Source organism: Branchiostoma lanceolatum, chromosome 8 (genome assembly GCF_035083965.1).
Source record: "Branchiostoma lanceolatum isolate klBraLanc5 chromosome 8, klBraLanc5.hap2, whole genome shotgun sequence".
NCBI lineage: Eukaryota > Metazoa > Chordata > Leptocardii > Amphioxiformes > Branchiostomatidae > Branchiostoma > Branchiostoma lanceolatum.
The window spans coordinates 8,658,569-8,681,631 of NC_089729.1; the positions used below are offsets into that span (position 1 = coordinate 8,658,569).

Genomic DNA, 23,063 nt, shown 5'->3' on the forward strand with positions numbered 1-23,063 from the left:
ATAGTATACCATATTCTATCAAATACAAATATTTTGTTATAGATTGCATGTTTATTTTTCGTCTCAGTTAACAAAGGAAGAATATTATAAAAGTGTCACCCTTAAGTGATAAATAGAATGTTCCGGAGGTCAGTAAGTTGAAAGTTGACCTGGAGGTCAGTGCTGTGGCGTCTGCTGCTGGTAGCTGGTGTCAGCTGTGACAACTTTTCCACTTTTCCTCCGTGAAACTTTCGCCTTAACAGGTAACAACAGGTAACACAGGCATCTGTTGTAATGACAAACATTCTTGTCCTAAAATTTTCTCGGAAAAGTTTTAGTAATGTAAAAAAGATAGGGATTTAGACGGTTGATCCTTCTTGGTTGATCAAAGTCCACACTGTTTTGGACGTTTATTTGTGCCAGGTGCCAGGCGAGGGACGATGTCTTCACCTTCTTTGGGGGACAATGTATGTATGTGACGTAATGTAAAAAGACGTGACGAGTTACAGAAAGTTTCAGGGGCGTTGGTAACGTTGTTTTTCCTTCAGCACGATGTCTGGACTAGTGCGGAGACTGGGGAAGGTCGGTGTGGACACATCGGCCCTGTTCCTCTGTGACATGCAGGAGAAGTTTCGCCCCAACATCAGATACTTCCCGCAGATCGTACATGTGGCGTCAAGGATGCTCAAGGTATTTTTGACCATACACAGTCATACCCATTATACTAGGGTTTTGGGGAGTGTGAATAGTGAGATTCAGAGGTGGATAAGATGGTGCTTTGCTTTACTAGCTACCGGTAGTACAAACGAAACAGAACCAGGTAGGTGACATTTATAATATCGATGAGTGATTTTCATCCCTTAGTTTGTTTCAACCTTCAGAGCTCGAAATTCATTTCTGAAAATAGGTGCACCGGTGCACCCAACCCAAAAAATGAGGTGCACAGAAAGAATTTTGGGTGCACCACATAGAATAAACTTGAATGTCAGCAAAAAATAATTACAAAGTTTAACGCTCTTAAGAACTTCAATCTATAGCTAACCTTGATACATCAAGTACAACAAAAGGTTACATTACTTTTTCTGATACTTACATTTCAAGAATATTATGTTAATTTCTGTACAACAATAGTACCCTCATCCTATATCATACAAAAATATCTAGGTGCACCAGTGCACCCAGTCAAAAATTAGGTGCACAGCTCCAATTTTGGGTGCACAGAGGTGCACATGCACCCACTATTTCGAGCCCTGACCTTTGAAGAAAATTACCACTTTATGAGACCAAATCAAACCAAGCAGACATGACTGATAGAAAATGATAGTTTTCATGCAAAAATGTCCTTCAAAACCATCAGTACTATATATGCTTACTTTGATGACGAGGCATGACTAGACAATTTTGTATAGTGCTTGACTGTTGGTTGAGTAAGGGGATTATCTACAAACATAACATGTGGTAGCTGTTCTTTATTTTGTCCTGCTATTACCATTTCAGGCAGCTCAGATCCTAGAGATGCCTGTGGTAGTGACGGAGCAGTACCCCAAGGGCCTGGGCCCGACAGTGGCAGAACTGGGAGACATCAGTGGAGCTAAGAAGGTGGCGAAGACGTGCTTCACCATGTGTGTTCCTGACGTCATGGAACACGTCAGGCAGTCTGCAGGGGTGAAGTCTGTCATCCTGTGTGGCATCGAGACACAGGCCTGCATACAGGTCAGGACAGCTTTACTATCTATTTGTTCTGAACTTCACCGGTTTGGCTGTCTGTGTGAGAGACATACAGCCAGGTCTGCCTGACTGTAAAATCTCCAAGCAGATCTGCCGATGGCAAAATCATAATTGCCCGGTGGCCCATGGACATAGCTTTGGACAGCAATTATGATTTTGCAGACGAATGACCTGCTTGGAGATTACCCAACTAGACAATGGCTAGCCCTGTTACAAACTACAGTGAAATACAATGTAAATATATATCATAAAGTACTATACATGTACGCGTAGTTACGATATTAGTGAGGTCAGAGATGTCATTTTATAGAGAATTCAGGACAACTTAATATGTAGAAAACAGCAACATGTTTGGTTTGCCCTACAGTGGCCTGAATTTTTAGAAAAATATTTGTTTTCATAAATGAGATCTGAAAATTGTTATACAAAACTTGAATTTATCATGTGAGAAAGGGACATAGTAATGCAGTGCGCAGCTGAGTTCATATCACCATCAAACACGGGCGGTTGATGACATTTCCTCTGAAAGTTTCCATGTCCATTCTCAGAGAACTGCGCTGGACCTGCTGGAGCAAGACTTTGACGTGCACGTCATCGCTGATGCAGTGTCGTCTCGCTCAATGGTAGACCGCATGTACGCAATTGAGAGACTGCGACAGAGCGGTGCCTTCATCACAACAAGTGAAGGTCAGTACTCTTTGCTGTATCCTGATCTCAAAAAGTAGCCTGGAGTCCAGCCTTGTTAGATTTGGGCCGCTCCAAACGTCATTACCCCAGTAACAGGGCTGGACTCCAGGCTACTCAACAAGGCTACCTGTAGGCTGAATTGATATTTCTAGCTGGCTTGGATACAATGAAATGAATGAATATGCCTCTGCTGTGCTGAAAACGGAGTGGGTATAACATTCACAGCTGCGTTTCAGGCTATGGATAACTGGCCAGTAGTCTTGCTGGCTAAACAGTTTTCCCTGCCAGCAGACTCCAATGGCAAATCATTTGTACAAGTTTCTGTTGATTCAGCTTGCACAGTCTGCTGGAGACTTGAATTCTATATCTAGGTCCTTCCAGTATCTGACAATTTTGATCTTGAATTTGCTCCCCTTTCAATGCCATTGATTTGCAGGTATTGGTGAACTTTATTTCTTAACTTGTGATCCCTGCAGGTATGCTATTGCAGCTGCTTGGAGATGCTGCTCATCCAAAGTTCAGGGAGGTCCAAAAGGTTATCATGGAGTCTGCACCAGACACCGGCCTTCTCAGCCTCAAGTCAGAATAGTCCTGAACATGCTGCTTGAAAATGTGACCCTGCAGAGTGAAGTGTCCTTGTCACTGCTGTGATTGGATGAAAGACTGCCATACAAATCAGAGTATGCAATTTTGGCGAAAAAAAATTGGCTTGATCATGAAAATTACACCAATGATGTTGATCACATCCTTCCTTGTTTCAATGTTCTTCCTTGAACCTTTAACGAGGACATCAGTAATGTCATCTCGGGAGGCAATGGGTTCTTCTGCACCACTCAGTCCGGTCTTCCATTAGCGATGTTCTTTAGTTAAACCAATCTCCTAAAGACAATGTGTAAGAGGCTTTGAATCACTTTCACCCGGAGAACAAACAAAAAAGTTGGTACAATCAAGGTTATTTTCTTTGGGTAACTATCTGTAGTGACTTTGTGAGGCAGTGAATACACATCATCTGGCAATCTGCATTAAAACATTTTTATTACTAAAAGAAAAACAGTGATTCTCATTGCTCACTTCCATGCCCTGTAGGTCATATGCGACTTACAAGCGTCAGGCAACAGCAGTAAATATCAAGCAAACATAAGGTCTCATTCATACCAGTAATCATGGATCTCAAGCTTTCATAAATGCAGACATTTTTCATGACTTCAACACAGGATATATGATAGTTATTGCAAGTGATGGAATCTTCTGTATGTCTTTCATTGTCTTCCACTTTCAGTGTGGCCTGTTTCAAAGGGCATGAAAAATAAAAATATGTATATCGACTGCCATATTCTCAATGGTGTGTATGCCACAGTAGTAGGCAGTGTGTTGTGGAAGTTACTGGTGACATAGCGTCTTCGCCAGCTAGTCTAGCAACTGTCTACTTTACTACAAACCTTCCCTGTACCTAAGAGCATTCTTGTCACTAAACAGCTGTATGAATGAAATAACAAAATTATCAATACTCAAACTATATAATCATTACCAGATCAAACACACATTCACATAAATATAATGATGCAGCTCAGGTGTTCAAGCAACACAAGTTGAATGGAATCCGCATGTGGTAAAGACATGTAATAAACTGGTGGTGTTTGAAAACATCTCCCTTAAAACAGAGAGACTTTGCAAAGTCAAAGAATGGTAAACATGGATATATATGGGTGACCTTACATGGGTGACCTAAGTCTTTCCTTCTGGCCAAAAAAGCCTGTAACAGTCTGGCATTGTCTGACATGTTCAGCCTAGCAGCATTTTCTGCAAAAGCCATTTCAAGGAAAATACAACAGAACACACACATCCACCAGACTAGAAAAGTAATATAATGTTTAGGGCAGCCATGAGTGCTGTAATACAAATGTAGTCAGATGAAATACAGTATGTATGCCCACATATGCAGGCAGATTTAACTACAGACCAATCATTACCACTAAAGAAAGAATAAAGCTGGATTACACTTACTTAGACCAGGTGTAACGTGGTAAATTATAAATGCATAGTACTAGGGGTGAGAAAATACAAGCCTCTGATAGTCCTTTAGTATTGCTACATCAGGAAGTAAAACAGAACATACACAAAATAGTGTAAAAGAAACATGATGACAAAAATTGCTTCTAGGACAGGAATAGCCATTTCATAGTGTAGTCGGGCAGTATTCTTCCGCTCACAGTATTCGCCTGCTGAGGGTACCTAACCCCCTGCCTTAGAAAAACTCAACCTCTTCCAACTTGTTTGTTAGCACCTTTCTGTGTTTTACGCACACAAACACGAACACACTGGACCACTGTACTTGTGGAAGTCCCTTTGCAGACGGCAGCATCAATGTGAGAACTTATAACTTTCTTTAACAGAGCTTCTATTGGTAATGAAAAGTAAATAAGGGTGCACTATTACAATAGAGACTACATGGTGTTGTCAGTTACACAACCATGGGCCCAATACCATGCTTCCATTCACCCTGCACATCCACACAATAACAAAAGGCCACACCGTCTCATTTCCCTGGTTCTTGGCTTTTCTTGAAATTAAGATGAAGAAAACTGGCAACATGAAATCAGAGTGTGCTTATGTATTATTGTAGTACTCCAATATGCAGCTTTCTCTTTGGCATGCTTTCATGTCACTACACTTCATTTTTCATTTCAAAGAAAACCTCCGGAGAACCAATGAAACCAAAGTATGTGGCAATATATGCGGTTTCTACATTTATCAAAATATTTGCACAAATGTTTGATCTCTACCATCACCCTACCCCCCTCCCAGCCCAACCCCAACTTATATAGAAATTTGTCACAAACGATTGTTGTAGCACATACATTTTGTATACCTTCATTTACCAGGCTTCAGCCAGGCGTAGAATGCAGAGTCTCCTCACTACCATTATCAGGCCAGGTACACATCAGCACTCAGATTTCCACATCTGATAAGAAATGTCCGTCAAACTTCATCCACATACAAACTCTCCCCCCACCCCCCAGCCAACTGTACCTACATGCAGCAACGTCAACGGTTTCAGTGTTTCCCCCAGACTTGCATTTCTCAAATCACCCTTGCTGTAGTATTACAAACATGAACATGTTCTGTGGCAAACATAAATATGCTTGTGGCAATGTCACTGAGCACAAGTGATAAGAAAACAAAAACATGGCAGGGTAAAAGACACAAGGTGTGAAACAGCATTGCTTTTTAAGACTGGCCTGTTTTATGTTACATGTCTGCAAAGAAAAGGATAACAATTACATTTTCATCACTTCTTATCTGTCTTTCACAAATTCCTTCAGTGCATTCATCTTAAAGTATAGTTCTTGGGAAGGCTAAGATAGACCATGCCACACTTTACAGCAAACATTCTGCTGTCCAAGATATTTAGAAACTTTCCAGTAGATGCTGGTGTGTTAAGCCAAAGGGTAGTTATACGAGCTAAACAGATAGATATCGCACCAAACATCATCTTTGTTTTGCTGCTGATTTTTACTATGGAACATTCATTCCTCATACTTTGCATTGTTGATAAAAGGAGGTAACAGCAGTGTTCAGTGTATTGTTTATTGTGCATCTCAACAGCTCCCTGCTATTTGTGACAGCAGGACGTCAATGTTTGTTGTTTTGTCGTCTATGGAGAAGGCAAGGGAACTGCAAGTTACAGGAAAACACTAAAGGTAACATGTTTACTTTTTTTACATCAGTCCAGCCTGCAGTTCAATTTTGGCTTAATGTAGCAGTGGACCTGCTGACTGCTCGAAGGTTTTCCTTATTAAGTTACTTCAACTGACAATCACTAAGGACAGTATTTTTGCCCTTACGCAATGGGCTAATAAGTTTCTTTGAAAATAAAATCATAAATGTACAGAGGAACTGCAATCAAAGTGTTTCTGGGTGTGTAAAAAGCTAATTAAGAGGAACAAGATAACACAAATGGGTTTACAGTCAACACATCCACCGTGCTACAGCCAAAATTGAAAAGCCACCGCATAGAATTCTCTCTTTCCACTATAAAGTCTGGCTTAACACTCCCCCTCTGTCCCAGCTATACATCAACATCAGGATGCGTTGCTTTTACACACTATTTACTGCCCACTTCTGTGCTGATCACTATTTATTTTTAATGTGGAAGAATTTCAGAACCATCCTTCCTCTTACATTAGCCTATATTCAAGAGATGACTTTGTGACGTGAAACTTAAAGGCCTGGCCTGAGCCTGCAATCAAAATCTTGTCAAGCCCAGGGTAGATTGAGTGGAAGGATTCAGAGTCCTCCTGCTTGACCAGATTTTTAGCTCTGGGTTGTTTGAGGTCACCTCTTATTCTCGCAGCTTCAGCACCTTGCCAACGGCAATGGTTTTACCTGCAGGAAAGGACACAAGTTTGGAAGTTTGTTATTTGATTTGTTATATTGGCTATACAGATACAAACACAAAATAGATTTACTTATACTTGCAACTAAATGTTTACCAAAATGATTGTGAATTAGGCTGGACAGCCACATTACAAAACCTTATCACTAGTTAAGAGCTTTTCCAGAAACATTTTACCTGTTTATTGTAATTACCCTCTCCCCATGTGATTCAAGTGTTTTTGACCAGACTGTTAAGTTTATCAACATTGAGAAGTGGCTGATTTCAGCAAAGATACATAAAAAAGATATACGCTCAGAAAACCACCGCAGGCAAAGGTCACAAGGAGTTGAAACAAGACTAACCTTCGTCTCGTAGAGTGAAGCGGCCCATTTGGGGGAAGTCCTTGAAGGTTTCGATGCAGATGAGACCCGTGGCCTCCAACCGAGCAAGCACAATGTTGTCCTGCTTGATAAAACGTGGCCTCCCCTTCGTCTGGTCGATTTTGCCTGTCTTCCTATCCACCAACGCTAGCAATACCTGGACAAGTGCAGAGATGGACAATATGTATTTCAACTCTTCAAGGTGCAATACAATACATTATATAAAAACTGGAACTTCTGCTGCAATATGACAGAAAGCTACCAAGTGGTCCATAATCAAACTTGTGCTTCATTTTACCAACACCAACCCACATACAAAAATTCATACTGAGCCATCCACAAGCAAACTCACACATTCATACACAAAAACCCACAAATGTCACCGAATACATATTATCAACTTTCTTGGCAAAGGTTATAATCTAAGCTGTATGCGTGTTAATAATGTCACACTTGAAAGAGCAGAGACAACATGTAACTGCACAAGGTAACGTAAAATGACATCACAATAAGTGTCAGGACATGTCAGCACCACCTGGCATACCCACCTTGAACTGCACCTCCTCCACACAGGCGTGGCAGTGCATCACACAGCTGTAGCCGGCACAGATGATGGACTTGTGTTCCAGGATCACCACCTAGCAGGACAGAACAAAAATAAGCCAAACGTAACCAAACAGAATCAAAATGTGTGAGAGTAGCAGGTCCTCCTCTAATGGGATGCAGTGTGATGCTTTTTGATAACAGTAGCTGATACTGCAACATGGTTGTGTCACGGCTTATGTTTTTAGCCAAGCACATTAGGGCGGATCAATACACAACACAGGTGTTGGATTCTTTAACATGCAGAGGTTTGATGACCAAGGCTTCCAATACACAGGACCGACAGCTTAACATCCCCTCCAAAGGATAATATGTAGGAAACATCATGTACAGGCGAGTAGCCTGAAGTTGTGTAAACAACAGTGGTGTGAGCTAACATACCTGAGCATCAAACATCCTCCCCGTGCTGCACACATTGTCAGGTGAACACAACACGAAGCCTGGGATAATGTCCTACAAAAGGGAGGGAAGAGGATTACATTCAATACAATACTGCACATTTCACAATGGTCCTTCTTGGCCTCAAAAGCATTTATGGAAAAAAAACTATTACTGTAAAAAAACTACCACGTATACACTACAGTTTATATTCTGATAGCCTCTTTGCAGAAATGCATCACAATAGAATAACATCCATTCAAAACTGACATGTTTCCAGTCTCTCTTATAATAAGGTTTAATTTCAACAAATTTTTGTGAACTGTCAGACATTTTAGATAGCATCCACTATCTTTCATCAATAACTGCCAAAAGATAATGGATGCTATCTTAAACATCTGACTGTTTAAAAAATCTATCAAGTTGCTTGAGTAATCATCATATTGTGTATATCACCTGGATGTCTAACCTTCATTGACCAACTAAAAGAATACTTCTGCACCATGAGAACCCACCTCTTCCTCTATGCCCTTGAGTCTCAGTTTCAGGTTCTCTCCAGGACTGGCACTTTCCACTTCATTCTCATCTGATTGGAGGGCCAGGATTTCTACATTTGTCTGAAACAACAAAATGGGTAATGATTTAATCAATTAACAGCAACTGATAACAAACTATGAACCATGAAAGTTACAAGTACATTATAAAGCAAGCTCTACAGCATAGCTTAATCTTCACTCACAAATATGTTATTATACATTACACATGTAACAACAATGTATTAGTTTACCTTTATCTAAACACTTATTACATTCAACTCTTTGCAAGCTATTTCTTTCACTCCAGGCCTCAAACTTGTGCAAAGCTAAGTTAACATTCTTCCTCCTGAGATACCTTTTTCAGTTTTTGGCACACAAATTTGCATTGGTTAAGAAGATAGTGCTACTATCAGTATCAGCAGGCTGAGCTGTGTTGTACCTTGTTTGGCATGAGCACTAGCTGCATGCCTCTGGCCAGGGTTCCTGACTCCAGTTTGCCCAGTGCCACCGTGCCCATGTCCTTGTATCTGTCTGTGATAGGCACTCGGATGGGGCCGTCCACCCTTCTGTCAATGCTTTGCAATTCATCTAGGTACTCGATTAGGGGTGGACCACTGTGGAAAGAAAAAATGGTAGGAATCAGATGCAGGCTTCAAAGTGTTTTATTAGCTAATAACACTTTCTACCTATTCATGAAGGTGGTCTATCTATTTCAGTCAACCTTTGTTCTCACTATGATTATTTGTTGCAATGTTCCATTATTCTATGTTGGGGATGTCACCCCCAGCTCTCATGAGCAATCCTGTTGCTGTGCTGATATTTCTTCTCATTATTTCCAAAAAATAAGTAATTTCTATTTGTTTCAAACTCTCCAGAAAAAAGCATGCCTACTTTTGTAGGGTACTACTAGATGAGTTTTGCTATCAAAGTCTCCTTACCTGTACCAGGGACAGATCTCTCTGTCTGGTTCTTTAAGGTTGGCACCAGTGTATCCCGATACGGGAATAAAGTAGAGATCCTTCTTGGGGTTGAAGCCAACTTTCTTCAGGAATGGGATAAGTTTCTCCTTGCATTCTTCATACCTGGGCACAAATGAATTTCAACACTTTAATTAAGCCACACCTTAACATTACAAGTCTGTTAGAAAGAGTCTGTTTTACACTACAAGTTGATAGACATTGGCAATAATGTCACATAGGAGTATACTCTAACAAAATAGTCCACAGGCCATCAATGCAGCTTCCATACTCTGTTTTTCAAAAGTGCTTACTGCCAAGCAGAGAAAGCAGTATGTACAGTTTCAAGTCTTTTGTATGACTTAGCTCGAGTTTAAACCCCCAAACTTCCTAATGCAAGCACTCTTCCACCAAAGCCATTGCATGGGTTATAAAGGAGATGAGGGACAAAAAATAGCATAAAAGGAGCCCAATAAAAGTTACTTTTTACCTTGCTTGACTCCATTCGACCGTGGGATCGTCCATTTTGTTGATAACTACAACTATGTGCTTGACTCCTGCCGTCTTCACCAGCATGGCATGCTCTCTCGTCTGACCACCTCTTTCAAATCCAGTCTCAAACTCTCCTCTCCGAGCAGAAATCACCTGTAACAGACAAGTACAAAGTTATAACAACCAACTATATATATAAATCATAATTAAGATGTTATTCATTCCTGGCCGTAACTTGAGCAGTAGTCCTTTCTCTCAAGTGTCCTTGACATGAAATTACAAATTGTTGTCATTGTCTACAAGTATTTTGCCTTGATCATTACTCCAGTTTGGCTTTCTGAAAATCTAATCCACTGGTTGTGACAAAAAGAGAGATGTTGTGTACTGTACAGCAGGGATCTCCCCAGAAATATATAGCAGGATGGGGGGAGGGTGCCGGGCACGTGTCGCGAGGGGGGAGGTCTGGAGGGGGCGCACAACTCTCAAAAGGAGAGCGGATGTTGCCTTTTGCGTTTTTCAGACATAATGGAAGTTATTTTCTGCAACTTCAGCTTTACACCTGAAATTTCTAGTTTTGAGCAAAATTACAGGCTTTGCTGGGTAAAAATTGGAAAAAGTACCCTAACTTTGAAAATCAACAGGATGGAGCTGGGATTAGAACAGGATGGAGGAGCGCCACTGTACCATTCTTTAGGGAGATTCTTGGTACAGTGTACAGGTTTGATGTATTAAGGAAAACAATGACATGTGATTGTTACTGCTTCAATTCACTTCCACTGACACGGTTGTAGTCAGGGAAGGCGACAAGCTGCGTTTCTATCTGCACATTGTGACTTGAGCCATTCAATTATAAGTGTAGGGCTCAAAGAGTTTGAAGTGCAACTTTATCTTGGTCTAGTTGAGCTACGGTATTCTCCACTGGTCATGAGGAAAATGACTGATACTATTAACACATTACAGTATGAATATTTGAAAACAACAGTGACAGTCTTAGTTCCAAATTGCTGATATTACACTGATTATAATAGACCAATGGTTACCAGAATAGCTATGTCAGCTTGTGAGGCTCCACCGATCATGTTGGGTACAAAGCTTTTGTGTCCAGGGGCGTCGAGGATGGTGAAGTGCCTTCCCTCTGTCTCGAAGTACGCTCTCCCGACTTCCACCGTCTTGCCTTTCTCCCTCTCCTCAAGGTTGGTGTCCAGTGCCCATGACAGGTACCTTTCGAAAGAAGAAGGACAATATCATATCTGTATGTCATAAATGTAACTGTCTTAAGTACAACATACCCACCCAATCACCAGCAGTGGCCACTGAAAAGTTTAGATTAGTCTATTGTAATACCGATAGGGGCTAATCTTCCAGGGGTCAGAAACAAACTGACATAGACATATATAGATATACAAACAGTTCCAAGAGTGATAATGCAAACACAATCAAAAATCATTTAGCTTTTACAATCTTAATCAATCTGTCAGTAAACTATTTGACACTGGATACGGTGTTCACATCAGTTGGAAGAGCATTCCAGCAAATCACAGATCTTAACACAAACATCTTCTTTCCACCATTACTTTTGGTTTTACCAATGGGAAATTGTACATTGACTGTCTTGTTGAATAACTACGGCATTCCTGAAACATAATTTCAACTGTATGTCACATATAAAGCAGTCTGAAGTAAAATGGACCACATACTGTTGACAGACCCATCCACTAGGAAATGCTACAGCAAAGACGACTCACCAAGTTTCTCTGTTCTTCTCCTTGGCTTCTCTCTCGTATTTCTCCAGTGTCCTTTTGTCCACCATACCAGTCAGATACCTAAAGCACCACCAGGTAAGACAACATGTTAAAGATGGAAGAATCTCATTCAGAACTATAAAAATGATACCTGCAACACTAAGAATGGAATTTCAACATACACACATAAGATCTGCTAATTGCATGTTCAAATGAAAAATACATTGTATACCTTGAATTAATACTTACATGATCTGACCACCAATTGTTGACTTTCCAGCATCTGAAGGAAAGATACAAAGGATGTGATTATTCGTTGGAATTTAAAGTCAGATGTAAGTTTTGAGCAGTGACATGATCATTGATATCCCAGTGTCTTACATGCAATACTCCCTTTCACACTCAAATACAAGATGATATCCTTTGAGTTTTGAAACAAATATGGAAACAATATGAGATAGAATAGGGCTTCTCTGTATTGGAATAGCCGGTATAACCGCCCTTCGGCGCAACACACCAGCTTCGCAGGCAAGCGGCGCGGAAACAGCTGGTCATATTACACTAAATGGCCTGTTACACCTAGTCTTTGCACATCTGAGTCTGACTGCAACCATTCTTTTTAGCTACTTTAGAGATGGTGATCCTATAGTATTTGATGACGAGTTCCGTTCTACTCTGGTTCTCACAAAATATGAATGTTTGAACACATCAATCCTTGGTTGATAACTCTGGTATTCAAAGGCACTTTTCCTGCACATAAAGTTATGAAATGTCTGACGAGAACATCTGTACTGACCAACATGGCCGATGAAGATGACATTGATGTGTTCCTTGAGTGGTGCCGAGGGTTCGTCCGGTTCCGGCAACTTCTTCTTCACAACTGCTGTTGCCTTGGCAGCCTCCTCCATTTCTTCCTCCTCCTCCTCCTCTTCCATGAGCTCCCCTTCCTCTTCCTCTTCTAACTCCCCATTGGCTGCTGCTGCTAGACAACAAAACATCATCAATATGAGACAATCAGGACTTAACTGGATGTTACTTGAAAAGTTGGATTGTTTCCAAAATCATATCCAGTTGCTTGAGTAACTGCTATCTAGTGACTCAGGACTTAATCTTACACGTAACTTAGCAAACTGGGGGCCATCATCAGCAATGTCTCTGCTGGTAAAACCAATCAATCCAAATAGGTCTGAAGCTCCAGAGCTTGTTAGGAGAGGATAAATAAGTTAATGTGACCCAGGCGTCTTGATAGGATGCATAGGTGTGGCGCCCATCTCCATTTCTGTAGCCCTTGCGTCACACATTTGTGCAGGTCACTACAGCAGAGGGCTGGTCCGCTGGTAGTGATGTGTGTTTGTCCTTGGTATGACCGGCCGGGGATCAAACTCACAACCTACCGTGTGCAAGGGGAACACTCTTCCAACTAGGCCATTGCACCGGCTATGTTAAATAAGAAGCCTTTCTAATATCAAGCTGGTCTTCCTATGCTGGGGCCAGTAGTAGACAATGTAATAGTACAGACTAGTTCTTATGTATCCATCTATCTTACACTGGTGCATGGCCTAGGGGTTAGCATTTGAAAGGTCAGGAATTTCATACCGAAGACTTGAAAAATGGTACATACTGTTTTCTTTGCATAGCACTTATGAGAATGAATATGGGAGTTAAACAAACTCAACTATCAGTGGACTAGCCTTCTACTGTAGTGGCCTGTGTGGCCCAAGGGCAAGACATGGACATGGGCACTGCCACTATACTCCAGAAGGAAATCTATCTTTGTCCATTCTAAATGTACTTTGCTCCAATACTTAGCTCCAGTACAGGAACAGGGACCTACCCATGTCATCCAGAGTCCCAGGCTTAGGCTCTGCTGGGGGCGGCTCTGGGTCGTCCATGGGTTCTGTGGGACAGACACCATCATGAGTCTTCTTCTAAAGGTTACTTCAGAGTGCAACATGGTATTAGTACCTTTTATACAAGTTTGGGTGAGGTTACAGAGCGATAAGTCTTCAAATGAAATTATAACTTGCAATGCAGGAACATTCTGGGATTACAGAAAAAATAACTTGCCAACTTCAACTGTTGGCAAGCTAAAAGAGTAAAATATGGACCACACATTGTCAAAAATAGAAACAAAGAATTCTGAACCCTGCCTGTGTATCAAGGCATTTTATATTTCAACCAATACATATTTCAGTAACACATTTGATGCAGAGAGCAACACAACACGAAACAACACAAAACAGACCTGATTGTGTAGTAATCCAAACCTGTTGTTCTGATCTTGATTTCAACGACCATGATTATGGATTTGTTTGCAAAGGGCACTCTAACTAATTGAGCACTTCAAACATCAATTATTCAGTACTATCAAAGAATGGAATCGATAGAATCGTCCACCCTAGATTTATTTCTAACTGCCTCTGATCTAATGAGCCACTTGTTGAGGTGTCTGTTAACACACAAAAGATGGGCCATGGTCTGTCCTTTGACACTTTGGTTGCATTGTAAAAGCAATTGGGTGATAATTGTACCCTTATCTTTTAGAGAGACTACAGGTTTCAGCTAATAAACACTGGCATTTTTTCAAACAAACATAATTTCAGGGCAGCAAGGTGGTCTTGTTGTCAGGATTGTTGACTTAAAATCTAAATGGTCTTTGTTCGAGCTGCAGTGTTGTGCCCTTGGGAGAAACACTTAACACCTATTTCCTCACTTGACTAGGGTTAAAATGCGCTGAGGACGTCCTCTCCAATGGGGTATAAAGCATGAACTTCCGTCTTCAGTGCCCTATTGATTACTAGTAGCTTAATTCATTCATACAAAGACTGAAATTGTTTAACCTTCAAAACTGCAATGTGGCTATACCCTTTTTACCTGCTATCTGAAATCTGATGCACAGCGCAGAAGAAAAGTGGATCCGCAGAAAAGAGCTTTGCAACAGAACTGAGTCAGCTTAAACTTACAGATGTGCTTTTTGCGGTAGAGACTGCCATTCTCGTATAGGGCTGTTTAGCCATAGTCGATGCTGTAGGGCTGTTGTGAATCAGGATTTTACCATAGTCAATACTGACCGACTGAGGCCATATATATATAAATACATATCTGAAATGAATTCTGCAAACTGCAGACGGGTCAATTTGAGCCCTGTACAAGGCAGGGATTTCCCTATAGCTCAACTGTTTGTAGATGTACTCTCCAAGCAGAGGTTGAATGGGCAGATTGTCACCGTTTTATCATATGCCGTCATTTTTTGTCGCTAGCCCATTCCAACGGAATGGGCTAGCGACAAAAAATGACGGCATATGATAAAACGGTGACAATCTGCCCATTCAACCTCTGCTTGGAGAGTATGTAGATGAGCTCCTGCTTCTGATTAGTGGCTAACTGGAAGACCCCAGTTTAATTCTGGACAGAACATCTCGGTTGGGGCTGCACCCGTCTTTTGGAAGGGACATAAAATGGGCTCCCGTGTTCGAGGAGGTGCCTCGAGCACATTCAAGGGAAAGGGCTACGACCCATCCCAGGCAAAAATACACCCTGCTACTGAAACAGCAAGGAAACTTGCTGCCCTATGTGCCACTAGGCAATACAAGGATCTGGACGAACGAACGAACAAAGAAGGTACAAGGTAATCTTATTTGAACATAACACTTGAACATAACACTGGGCACTTGTTGGAACTAGGGCAGTGTTTTACCTTGTGTGTCTCCTCCTGGTGCAGTCTCCACGTCCATGGCGTTGTCTGTTGACCCTGCTGCTGGGGACGCTGCATCTGTGGGAAGGACATAACCCCCATTACTGGCAATACTCCACAGGGCCGTTATGGCCGCTGTATCAGGCAATGCAGACTCTTATCATATCCATATCAACACCCCACTGAGCTTGGCATTACAACTTTAAAACCCTTCCAAGGTTGAGATAATAAACCTTACTTTGTCCTTTAAGCTTTTGAAAATTGAGACATGGTTTGTTATAAATATGTAGTCTAGACAGCATCTTATCAAATAATTTTGGAAAAGAATAATAAACTAATCTGTAAATCAATTTGGTATAAAAACTAAATGTGCACTTTTGCCTATCAATTACAATAGCTATGTACAACTACAAGATGTATTCAAATGTGGCCTTTTAAAATAAAAACAGAAGCATCATATTTGATCAATATTTTTCCCATATCCAGGGATGTGCCGCAATCCTGACAGCACAACCATATACAGGTACCAATACATGTCGATACAGAACCCCTTCCTGCCTCAAGTATTTGGGCTATAGCTAAATGTTAAAAACCAACAAGGTTGAATCATTTCCCTCAGACATATAACCATACAGTGCACTTACTTTCCTAATTGCACATGGCAAGGTCCCAAGCACCATTAACTAGCTGCTCCCTGCATCTGTCTACCTTACTGTGGTGACAGGGTGTCAATACCGCTAACCTTTGGCATACAGATATTGGTATTGACTTATTGGCAGAATTTGATATGGACAGAGCTGCATTCTGAATATTTCAAGTATAGAACCACACCCTAGTGTAGGGCTCTCTGTGCATGCTAAGTGATGTGCATCTAAATGAAGCCAACAGGTGTTTTGGTAGCACTCTCAACCCCATGGGATGATTAAACATGTGCTACTCCAAACATACATTATGCATTCAGTATACAGCGTACAACACAAGCTTGTTGAAACCTGCCACTGGGATATGGTATTTCACGGTGATAGTGTCAGTGTGTGTCATTGCTCAGCCATTTTTGGACAAAGGCCTTATCTCGTGTCCTTTTATGTTGGAAATATTTGGACAGAATCTATTTACATGACCAGACACAGCAATATGCCACTTGTGTTGATGACTTGTATAGTTTCAGGGCAAACAGCTAACTCAGACCTCTTAGCATCTTCCCACAAAACCATTATGACGCCAATTCACAGGCTTTCCAGTCAACATTTGTACCTTTGCTACTCAATCACTTGTCTTGCCAGCAGCTCGTTAAAATTAAACACATCCCAGTCAAACCAAGCAGAGCCTAAAGAGTGTGGGCTAGATTTAGCTTTTGTTATTAAATATAAATTATGCAACTGTATAAAGGAGTTATATCCTTAAGGCTATGTTTACCATATTGATAAGGAACATCAGCCTTTTAGGGATGTGATATTATGTTATATTTAGTAATAGTAGCTCTTGTGAGAAGCAATAATAGATTTCAGCTCTACTATTACTGTAGTATTAGTACTAATCTATCTTTTTAAACTTGGCAATGGAGACAGAGGTATAAGCTAAGGACAGCTTAGTATAATCTGACATCACTGCATTTGGCGAGAAACATACCAGACTACGGTTGACCAGATTATGCTTTAATTTGATAAGTGGCTTGCATTACTACTGTGAGGTATGTGCCTACTGCGTCCCTACTTGCAAAGCATCTGAATACAAAACAGTTACACAGTATGATACCTGCGTCTTCAAACTGTTTGGTTGGTTATCCTCAGAAAGGCAATTAGTCTACCGCTGGCATGTGTCATTTATGTTTACGGTGAAGTTCAGATTACAAGGCCAATGACTGGGAAAATGAAGAACTCTGACCCCATATACAAGGCTAGCATCACTGTATCCTTGACCCTGTCCCTGATGCCCTTAAAACTGTCACTGAGAATGATATGTCTATGCTACAGCTGGCTAAAAATACAACTGGAAAAGTTGACTTAACACCAGACAAACATATAAGTATGATATACATGTACTTCCCTATAGTGAATAAAGAACTGATTAAGCACCAAACATAACAGAGAGGTCACTTTTCACAAGGGGCAACAAACACATCCCAACATATACAGCCAAGCTATTTACACCATACATGTTTGTGTATATTACTTATATTATAATCAACACGGTTCCTGTGAAACACATTCTACTAGTTTAGGCGAAGCGTACAACTGATATATTTCTGAATAATCTAGCAGTCAGTATAATCATAACTTTTGTCTACAAGTTACCAGTATCCTGAACTAATTGACAGTGCCACAAGGTTATGAACATGATAGACATATTGAGTTTACATGCATGAAAGCTTCTCAAAGTAAGAATGCAAGTTCAGGCAAGCAGACAGCTATCCTTTCAGACTCAGAGAGCCTGGGTAGAAAAACAGCTGAGAGCAGCTTTATTTCTTCTACTTGTGTAATCTTACTTATTGCTCATTCTGCTATCTTGTCATCAACTTCAAAAAAATAAATAGATGACAGTAACGTTAGCAAGAGTTGTTGTAGTTTGGTACATAGAATTTGGCAGCATTTACGGTAGACTTAGTTGGTGCATTTCTTACATACCCTCATTGCAGGGCGAGTATACATAAGAAAGAGACAAGAAAAGTTCAGAATAATTACAAGACATTGTAAAAGGAAGACAGCACGTACATTGTGGCTGTGACATAACCAGCCCAAAAGACCAGAATAACTGTGGAGGTTACACTATGATTATTAATTACGAGCTTTCTACAGGTTTACAGATACTATACTGCATCCAAGGTCACCTGACAAACAGAACATTGTCAAAAAAGCAGGTCCAATAACCAGACCAAGACCATATTATAATAATGGCTGATGTTTCATCAGTGAAAGGTTGTGTAAGGCCAACATTCTGTACAACCAGGAAGGGTTATTAAGTTGATGCATGGTTGGCAGTGGCAATTCAATAGGTTCTATATCCGTTCCATGAAACATATGGTATGTACTTGACATGACTAAGCAATGGGCCTGGAAGTGAGTTTTTACTGAGAAGTTACACATGTGATTTGTCATCATGGTAAAATATTTCCGCATACTTTATAGGAGACACGACGGGACTTACTTAAGACTTAAGTTTAATGTTATTGTAAATATCAATTATTGACAAATTATCACTGAGTGACACAGACAAATGCCAGTTTATGTACTAACCCATCTTCAATGGGAACAGGGGTGCATGTGCTGCAGTAAAATATCACGGAAACTAAAACATTAGTGTGCATCATGAACAATGAATGGAAACCCAATTCCCTTTTGTTTACACTTCCTTGAAAGTTGACTGAAAAACAAGATGGGAGCAGCAGGCCACAAATTTGTTTCCACGAAGCTGTTAATAACAGCTGACAACACCAACAACACCACACGGCTCACATAGAAATTCCCTATTGACAACCGGTGCCGCCATCTTGGCTCATTAACGTACCACGTGACCTGGAAAAATCTCGACCCCAGGGTCCACCAGGCTTATGCCTGTCTAGGCTTTCAGACTGCCTGGGGAACGAGAGCGATAGTTGAGACATGCGCATTGGCTGTTTTTCCAATCTGCAGAAGACGGTCTTCTGAATGCAAAAAACCGGAGGTTTCCAGGGCGAAGTTCGGGTGAGATATGAATTTTTGAAAATTTTAAAAGGTCATGAGGTGATGACTGATGATCTTAATGATCTCTAGGAGTAATTAGTCTGTAATCTACTGCATGATTTTTTCTAGAACTAGCTGATTTTTGTGTGGCGTTCAAGACACATCATGGCGTGTTGTTCAATAGCTCTTTGTTCTATACGCGGCTGAATTTTTTTATACACGAGGGATATGCATGGATTTTCCGCATGAAAAGTGTGCCTGTACTCTTTGTCCCAGGGGAACTTTGCATGCTGTTATTGCATGACTATACGGAGTAAGCTGTATTTCTATGCTCAGAAGCTAAGCGGCAAGTGGCATGATTTGCATGATCTGATGACTGAAGTCGAGAAAATGGCCAGGAATTAAAGTCGCTAGTTTAGAAATATTTACATATATATTATAATGTCGAAAATTTAGGAAGGACAAGCCAAATCCATATGCTGTCATGAATACAATATGTACAGGAAATTGTAATTAAACAGGAAATTGTAATAAAAACAAATATGCAACTTTGTTATTTTTCTAGAATCGTTGTAGATGTTTCCACATGTTGCATCAAACTGACTGTTATTGTACAACACATATTGATTTTAATTTTCTCATCCCCAACTTCAGCTGCTGGGCTCTGATTACACAAGGCTGGAGAAGACTACTACCCCAGCCTGACAGACGCTTCTACCTGAATGAGATCAAATAGTACTGAACTCAAGAGTTCTACTTCTAGTGTGTTGTTGAGCCGACACACTATGTTCCTCAACTAAGCCAAAGTTTCAGAATATGTTTTTAACTGAATGTGACATATCATAATTCATAAGCCACAATATGCTGGTGCCATCTGTCGCTTGCTTTTATTTTACTATAGTGAAGCACAAAACAAAAGATAAAAGTTGAAATGTAGTTACAGCTTTGTATGAACTTTGTTGTTGCTTCTCATGGTTGGACTGTCTTTTTATAAACACAGCAGTTTAAGACTTTATAGACTCTATGTAGAAAGAAAAACATGTTTTCCAACGTTGCCTTGTACTTGTATAATTATTAAAGGATGAAAACTATTCAACAGTGACCATTCTTTTATTTTGGTAACATTGATAAGACTACACCAAGAAGTAGAATACAGGTTTGATAGCAACACCTTCACAATCAGTAGAAAGCCATAATTATGTATCAAATAAAAGGCCTTTATCTAGATTGATTTTTATTCTTTATCATATCATATTATATACATGTGATAAAATATCTCATGTCTCAGTGTCAATTATTGTCCTTTGTACATCATACACAATCATATGACAATGTGGTCAATGCTGAGACAGGTGTCAGGACAATTGTACCTTTATCTAGAGGTAAAAGAATGAAAAGAACTAACAAGCAGAGCATTCTTAACGGTTGCATTACGCAAAAAGACTATCAAATTCTAAACAGACTTTTATTCATGTACGTCTGTTATGGTTGGAACCATGCATCTGCTTGGATCTTAGGCCAAAACCCGCGAGATTTGACACATCTCGCGATGTTTCATGGGAATTCAAGATGGCCGCCGTAGTTAATAGGTAAGATACGGGGAATTCCTATGTGCGGCTGCCAGCCAATGAACCATACCTATGAACCTTTCACACTGTTTTTCCACGGTCAGTTTTGGTACACCAGTTGTTATAGAAAAACGTCTTGTTTACCATAAATGGTTGAGTAAGTTACTGCTACAGTGAGTCACCAATGCCCCCCCCCCCCCACTTCGCACCACATATTTTGAATGGACAGACACATCTATCCTAGTACTTAAACCAATGACATGTGTCATTTACTAACCAAAGTGAATATAAGAAGGGGTACAGAGTTTTTAGGGAACACCTGCGGAGATGTAGGTGCTGGCATATCAGTCAGCTGATCGCGTGAAAAGTGCCATGCCATGTCATATTTTCCCTCATGCCTGCGTGCGCCAAAAACATGGCGGACATTTTGTCGGACAATCGACAGAGGTTCGTACGAGTGTGTGCCCGTCAAGATAAGCTAAAATCGGTACATCACCCGACTTAGCCCTTCAGGGAACAAATAGATGTTTTCAGATCGAGTATTTATCAGAAACGTGCGAACCTGGTTGTTGTTCCTGGGACGGGGAGGTCTTTGTCAACCAAGATGGTACGAAATCCGGGGCATTGATGTTCAAGCTGGAAAAAGGCTTCTGAATTTGTAGCGGTGCCTCGGTGTTTCCCGGTCCTGAGTCCGCTACTTGCTCCCAAGAATCGGGCTCTTGGTACTGTCCGTTCGTTGGGTCCATGTTGGGCGTAAAACCGCGGAATTTAAGTAGAAACGTTGCCTTCTGAGAGGCTACAGGAGAACTCACGACACAACCTCGTGTGCCGGCGTGACGTCATCTGGTGCGTACCACGCATGTGCGCACGTGCGGCAGGACGACATGATTGCGCAATGTGATATGTACTCTCCAAGCAGAGGTTCGCCTTCGGCTGGTTTTTGACGTCTTTTTATGCGTTTTTATCGGACTATCTATTTTGTCATTTTGGCTCGTGGACAAAAAGAAAAGCTGATAAGATACATAGCCCGATAAAACGCCCAAAAAAGAAGCGTCAAAAACAAGCCGGAGCCGAACCTCTGCTTGGAGAGCATGATACGGACCATATGGATGAGGATGGAGACGGAATTTTGAATGAGAGATGCGATGAGTTGAACAGGAAGATCTACAAAGCTTTCTCCAGCTACATGGAGAGAATAAAAAAGATTTGAAAAGGAACTCAAAGAGCACCTGGAGATGATGACTATCTATTAAAAAGCACGTAGAATATCTTACAAGACACAGAGCCGCTGAAAACGTCTAGCGAAATAAGAGATATCAAACAAGGACATTTATCCTGAAATCGTTTCTGTTGAAGAATTAAGCAAGCAGCCATACTCCATAGAAACAGAATAATACAGATATTCAGTAGATCAGATTATGTTTCTAACAATTGTGAGCACATTTGAGCCTTTGAAAAAGCAAACTTTCACTTTACAACCGTCTTTTCTTTCTTTTTTTTCTCTTTTCTTTTTTCATCATCATTCCTCTCAAGTTATGGGTTTGTTTCCGTGTTTTTTTTCGTACCACAGAACAACGGTTTTTGGAGTATTACCTTTGCTGATCTTTTATCATGACAAAAACCGTCTTGACCGCATTATAGGCAAACCTCCCTACCATTGACTATGATTGGGCTCCTCCATCGATATTTCTAGCTTGAGAAAAAGAGATTAATTCATCACGACGGGAGGCCTGGGCGATTCACACGAACGCCTCCTGTAGTTGACATGGAAAAGTCTTTCTGGCGCCAAAGTAGACTTTCTTCGCTCACTGATATGAAGTTTGGACAGTTCAACAATGTCAAATATTATCCAAGAGGGATTTTCTTATCTCTTGATAAGTAACCTGCTCTGGCGCCGCCTTTCAGTAACTTTATCATAAACTTTTAGAATTTGTTGTGAGTCCTTGGTAAAACCAAGAAAATTCGATCAAATTGATCGAACCTCATTGGTCAAACAAAGACAACGGAATGTTTCAATTCTAATAATCGCACGATAATTGAAGTGGTGACACAATTGTTACTATTGAAAGGAACATTCATCGTCAGATTCTTTTTTTTATGCCTAAGGGTAAGGTAAGGCTACCGAATTAGGTAACTTAATTCAAGGAAATGACCAGGAAATGTCACGGTAGGGTGTGTATCTGGGCAAATTTCCACCGCACATCATGATCTCGTCTCATTTATTCTCCAGTGGGGTAACGTTATAATTTCGTTTCATCTTATTAATTTTTGTGCATATTATAA

General features: G+C 40.6%; 2 protein-coding genes, 1 long non-coding RNA gene and 1 other non-coding gene across 8 annotated transcripts; 2 read left to right on the forward strand and 2 right to left on the reverse strand.

Annotated features, from left to right (window-relative positions):
• The first annotated feature begins 118 nt into the window (after positions 1–118).
• LOC136439780 (isochorismatase domain-containing protein 2-like) lies at positions 119–3,720 on the forward strand. Of its 2 annotated transcripts, none has more exons than XM_066435358.1 (5): positions 119–252; positions 528–669; positions 1,477–1,692; positions 2,256–2,394; positions 2,871–3,720. In XM_066435358.1, the coding sequence occupies exons 2-5, from the start codon at positions 532–534 to the stop codon at positions 2,981–2,983; spliced, it is 606 nt and encodes a 201-aa protein (XP_066291455.1). In that variant the 5' UTR covers positions 119–252; positions 528–531; the 3' UTR covers positions 2,984–3,720. The 2 variants fall into 2 exon arrangements, with proteins under 2 accessions (XP_066291455.1, XP_066291454.1); XM_066435357.1 differs by having other exon boundaries at positions 120–242.
• On the reverse strand, positions 3,411–21,637 carry LOC136439776 (eukaryotic peptide chain release factor GTP-binding subunit ERF3A-like). Of its 4 annotated transcripts, none has more exons than XM_066435347.1 (15): positions 21,343–21,637; positions 15,557–15,631; positions 13,694–13,756; positions 12,656–12,838; positions 12,109–12,142; positions 11,863–11,940; positions 11,158–11,338; positions 10,116–10,270; positions 9,608–9,751; positions 9,109–9,283; positions 8,649–8,750; positions 8,137–8,208; positions 7,701–7,790; positions 7,135–7,309; positions 3,411–6,780 (listed from the first exon to the last, which is right to left on the reverse strand). In XM_066435347.1, the coding sequence occupies exons 1-15, from the start codon at positions 21,524–21,526 to the stop codon at positions 6,737–6,739; spliced, it is 1,755 nt and encodes a 584-aa protein (XP_066291444.1). In that variant the 5' UTR covers positions 21,527–21,637; the 3' UTR covers positions 3,411–6,736. The 4 variants fall into 4 exon arrangements, with proteins under 4 accessions (XP_066291444.1, XP_066291443.1, XP_066291446.1 ...); XM_066435346.1 differs by having other exon boundaries at positions 12,656–12,841; XM_066435349.1 differs by lacking the exon at positions 13,694–13,756.
• Positions 10,867–11,000, reverse strand: LOC136441029 (small nucleolar RNA SNORA68). Its single transcript, XR_010756750.1, has one exon. It is a non-coding gene; the product is annotated as a small nucleolar RNA SNORA68 (small nucleolar RNA).
• On the forward strand, positions 19,001–20,303 carry LOC136439781 (uncharacterized). Its single transcript, XR_010756568.1, has 2 exons — positions 19,001–19,233; positions 19,867–20,303. It is a non-coding gene; the product is annotated as an uncharacterized lncRNA (long non-coding RNA).
• Positions 21,638–23,063: the final 1,426 nt, after the last annotated feature.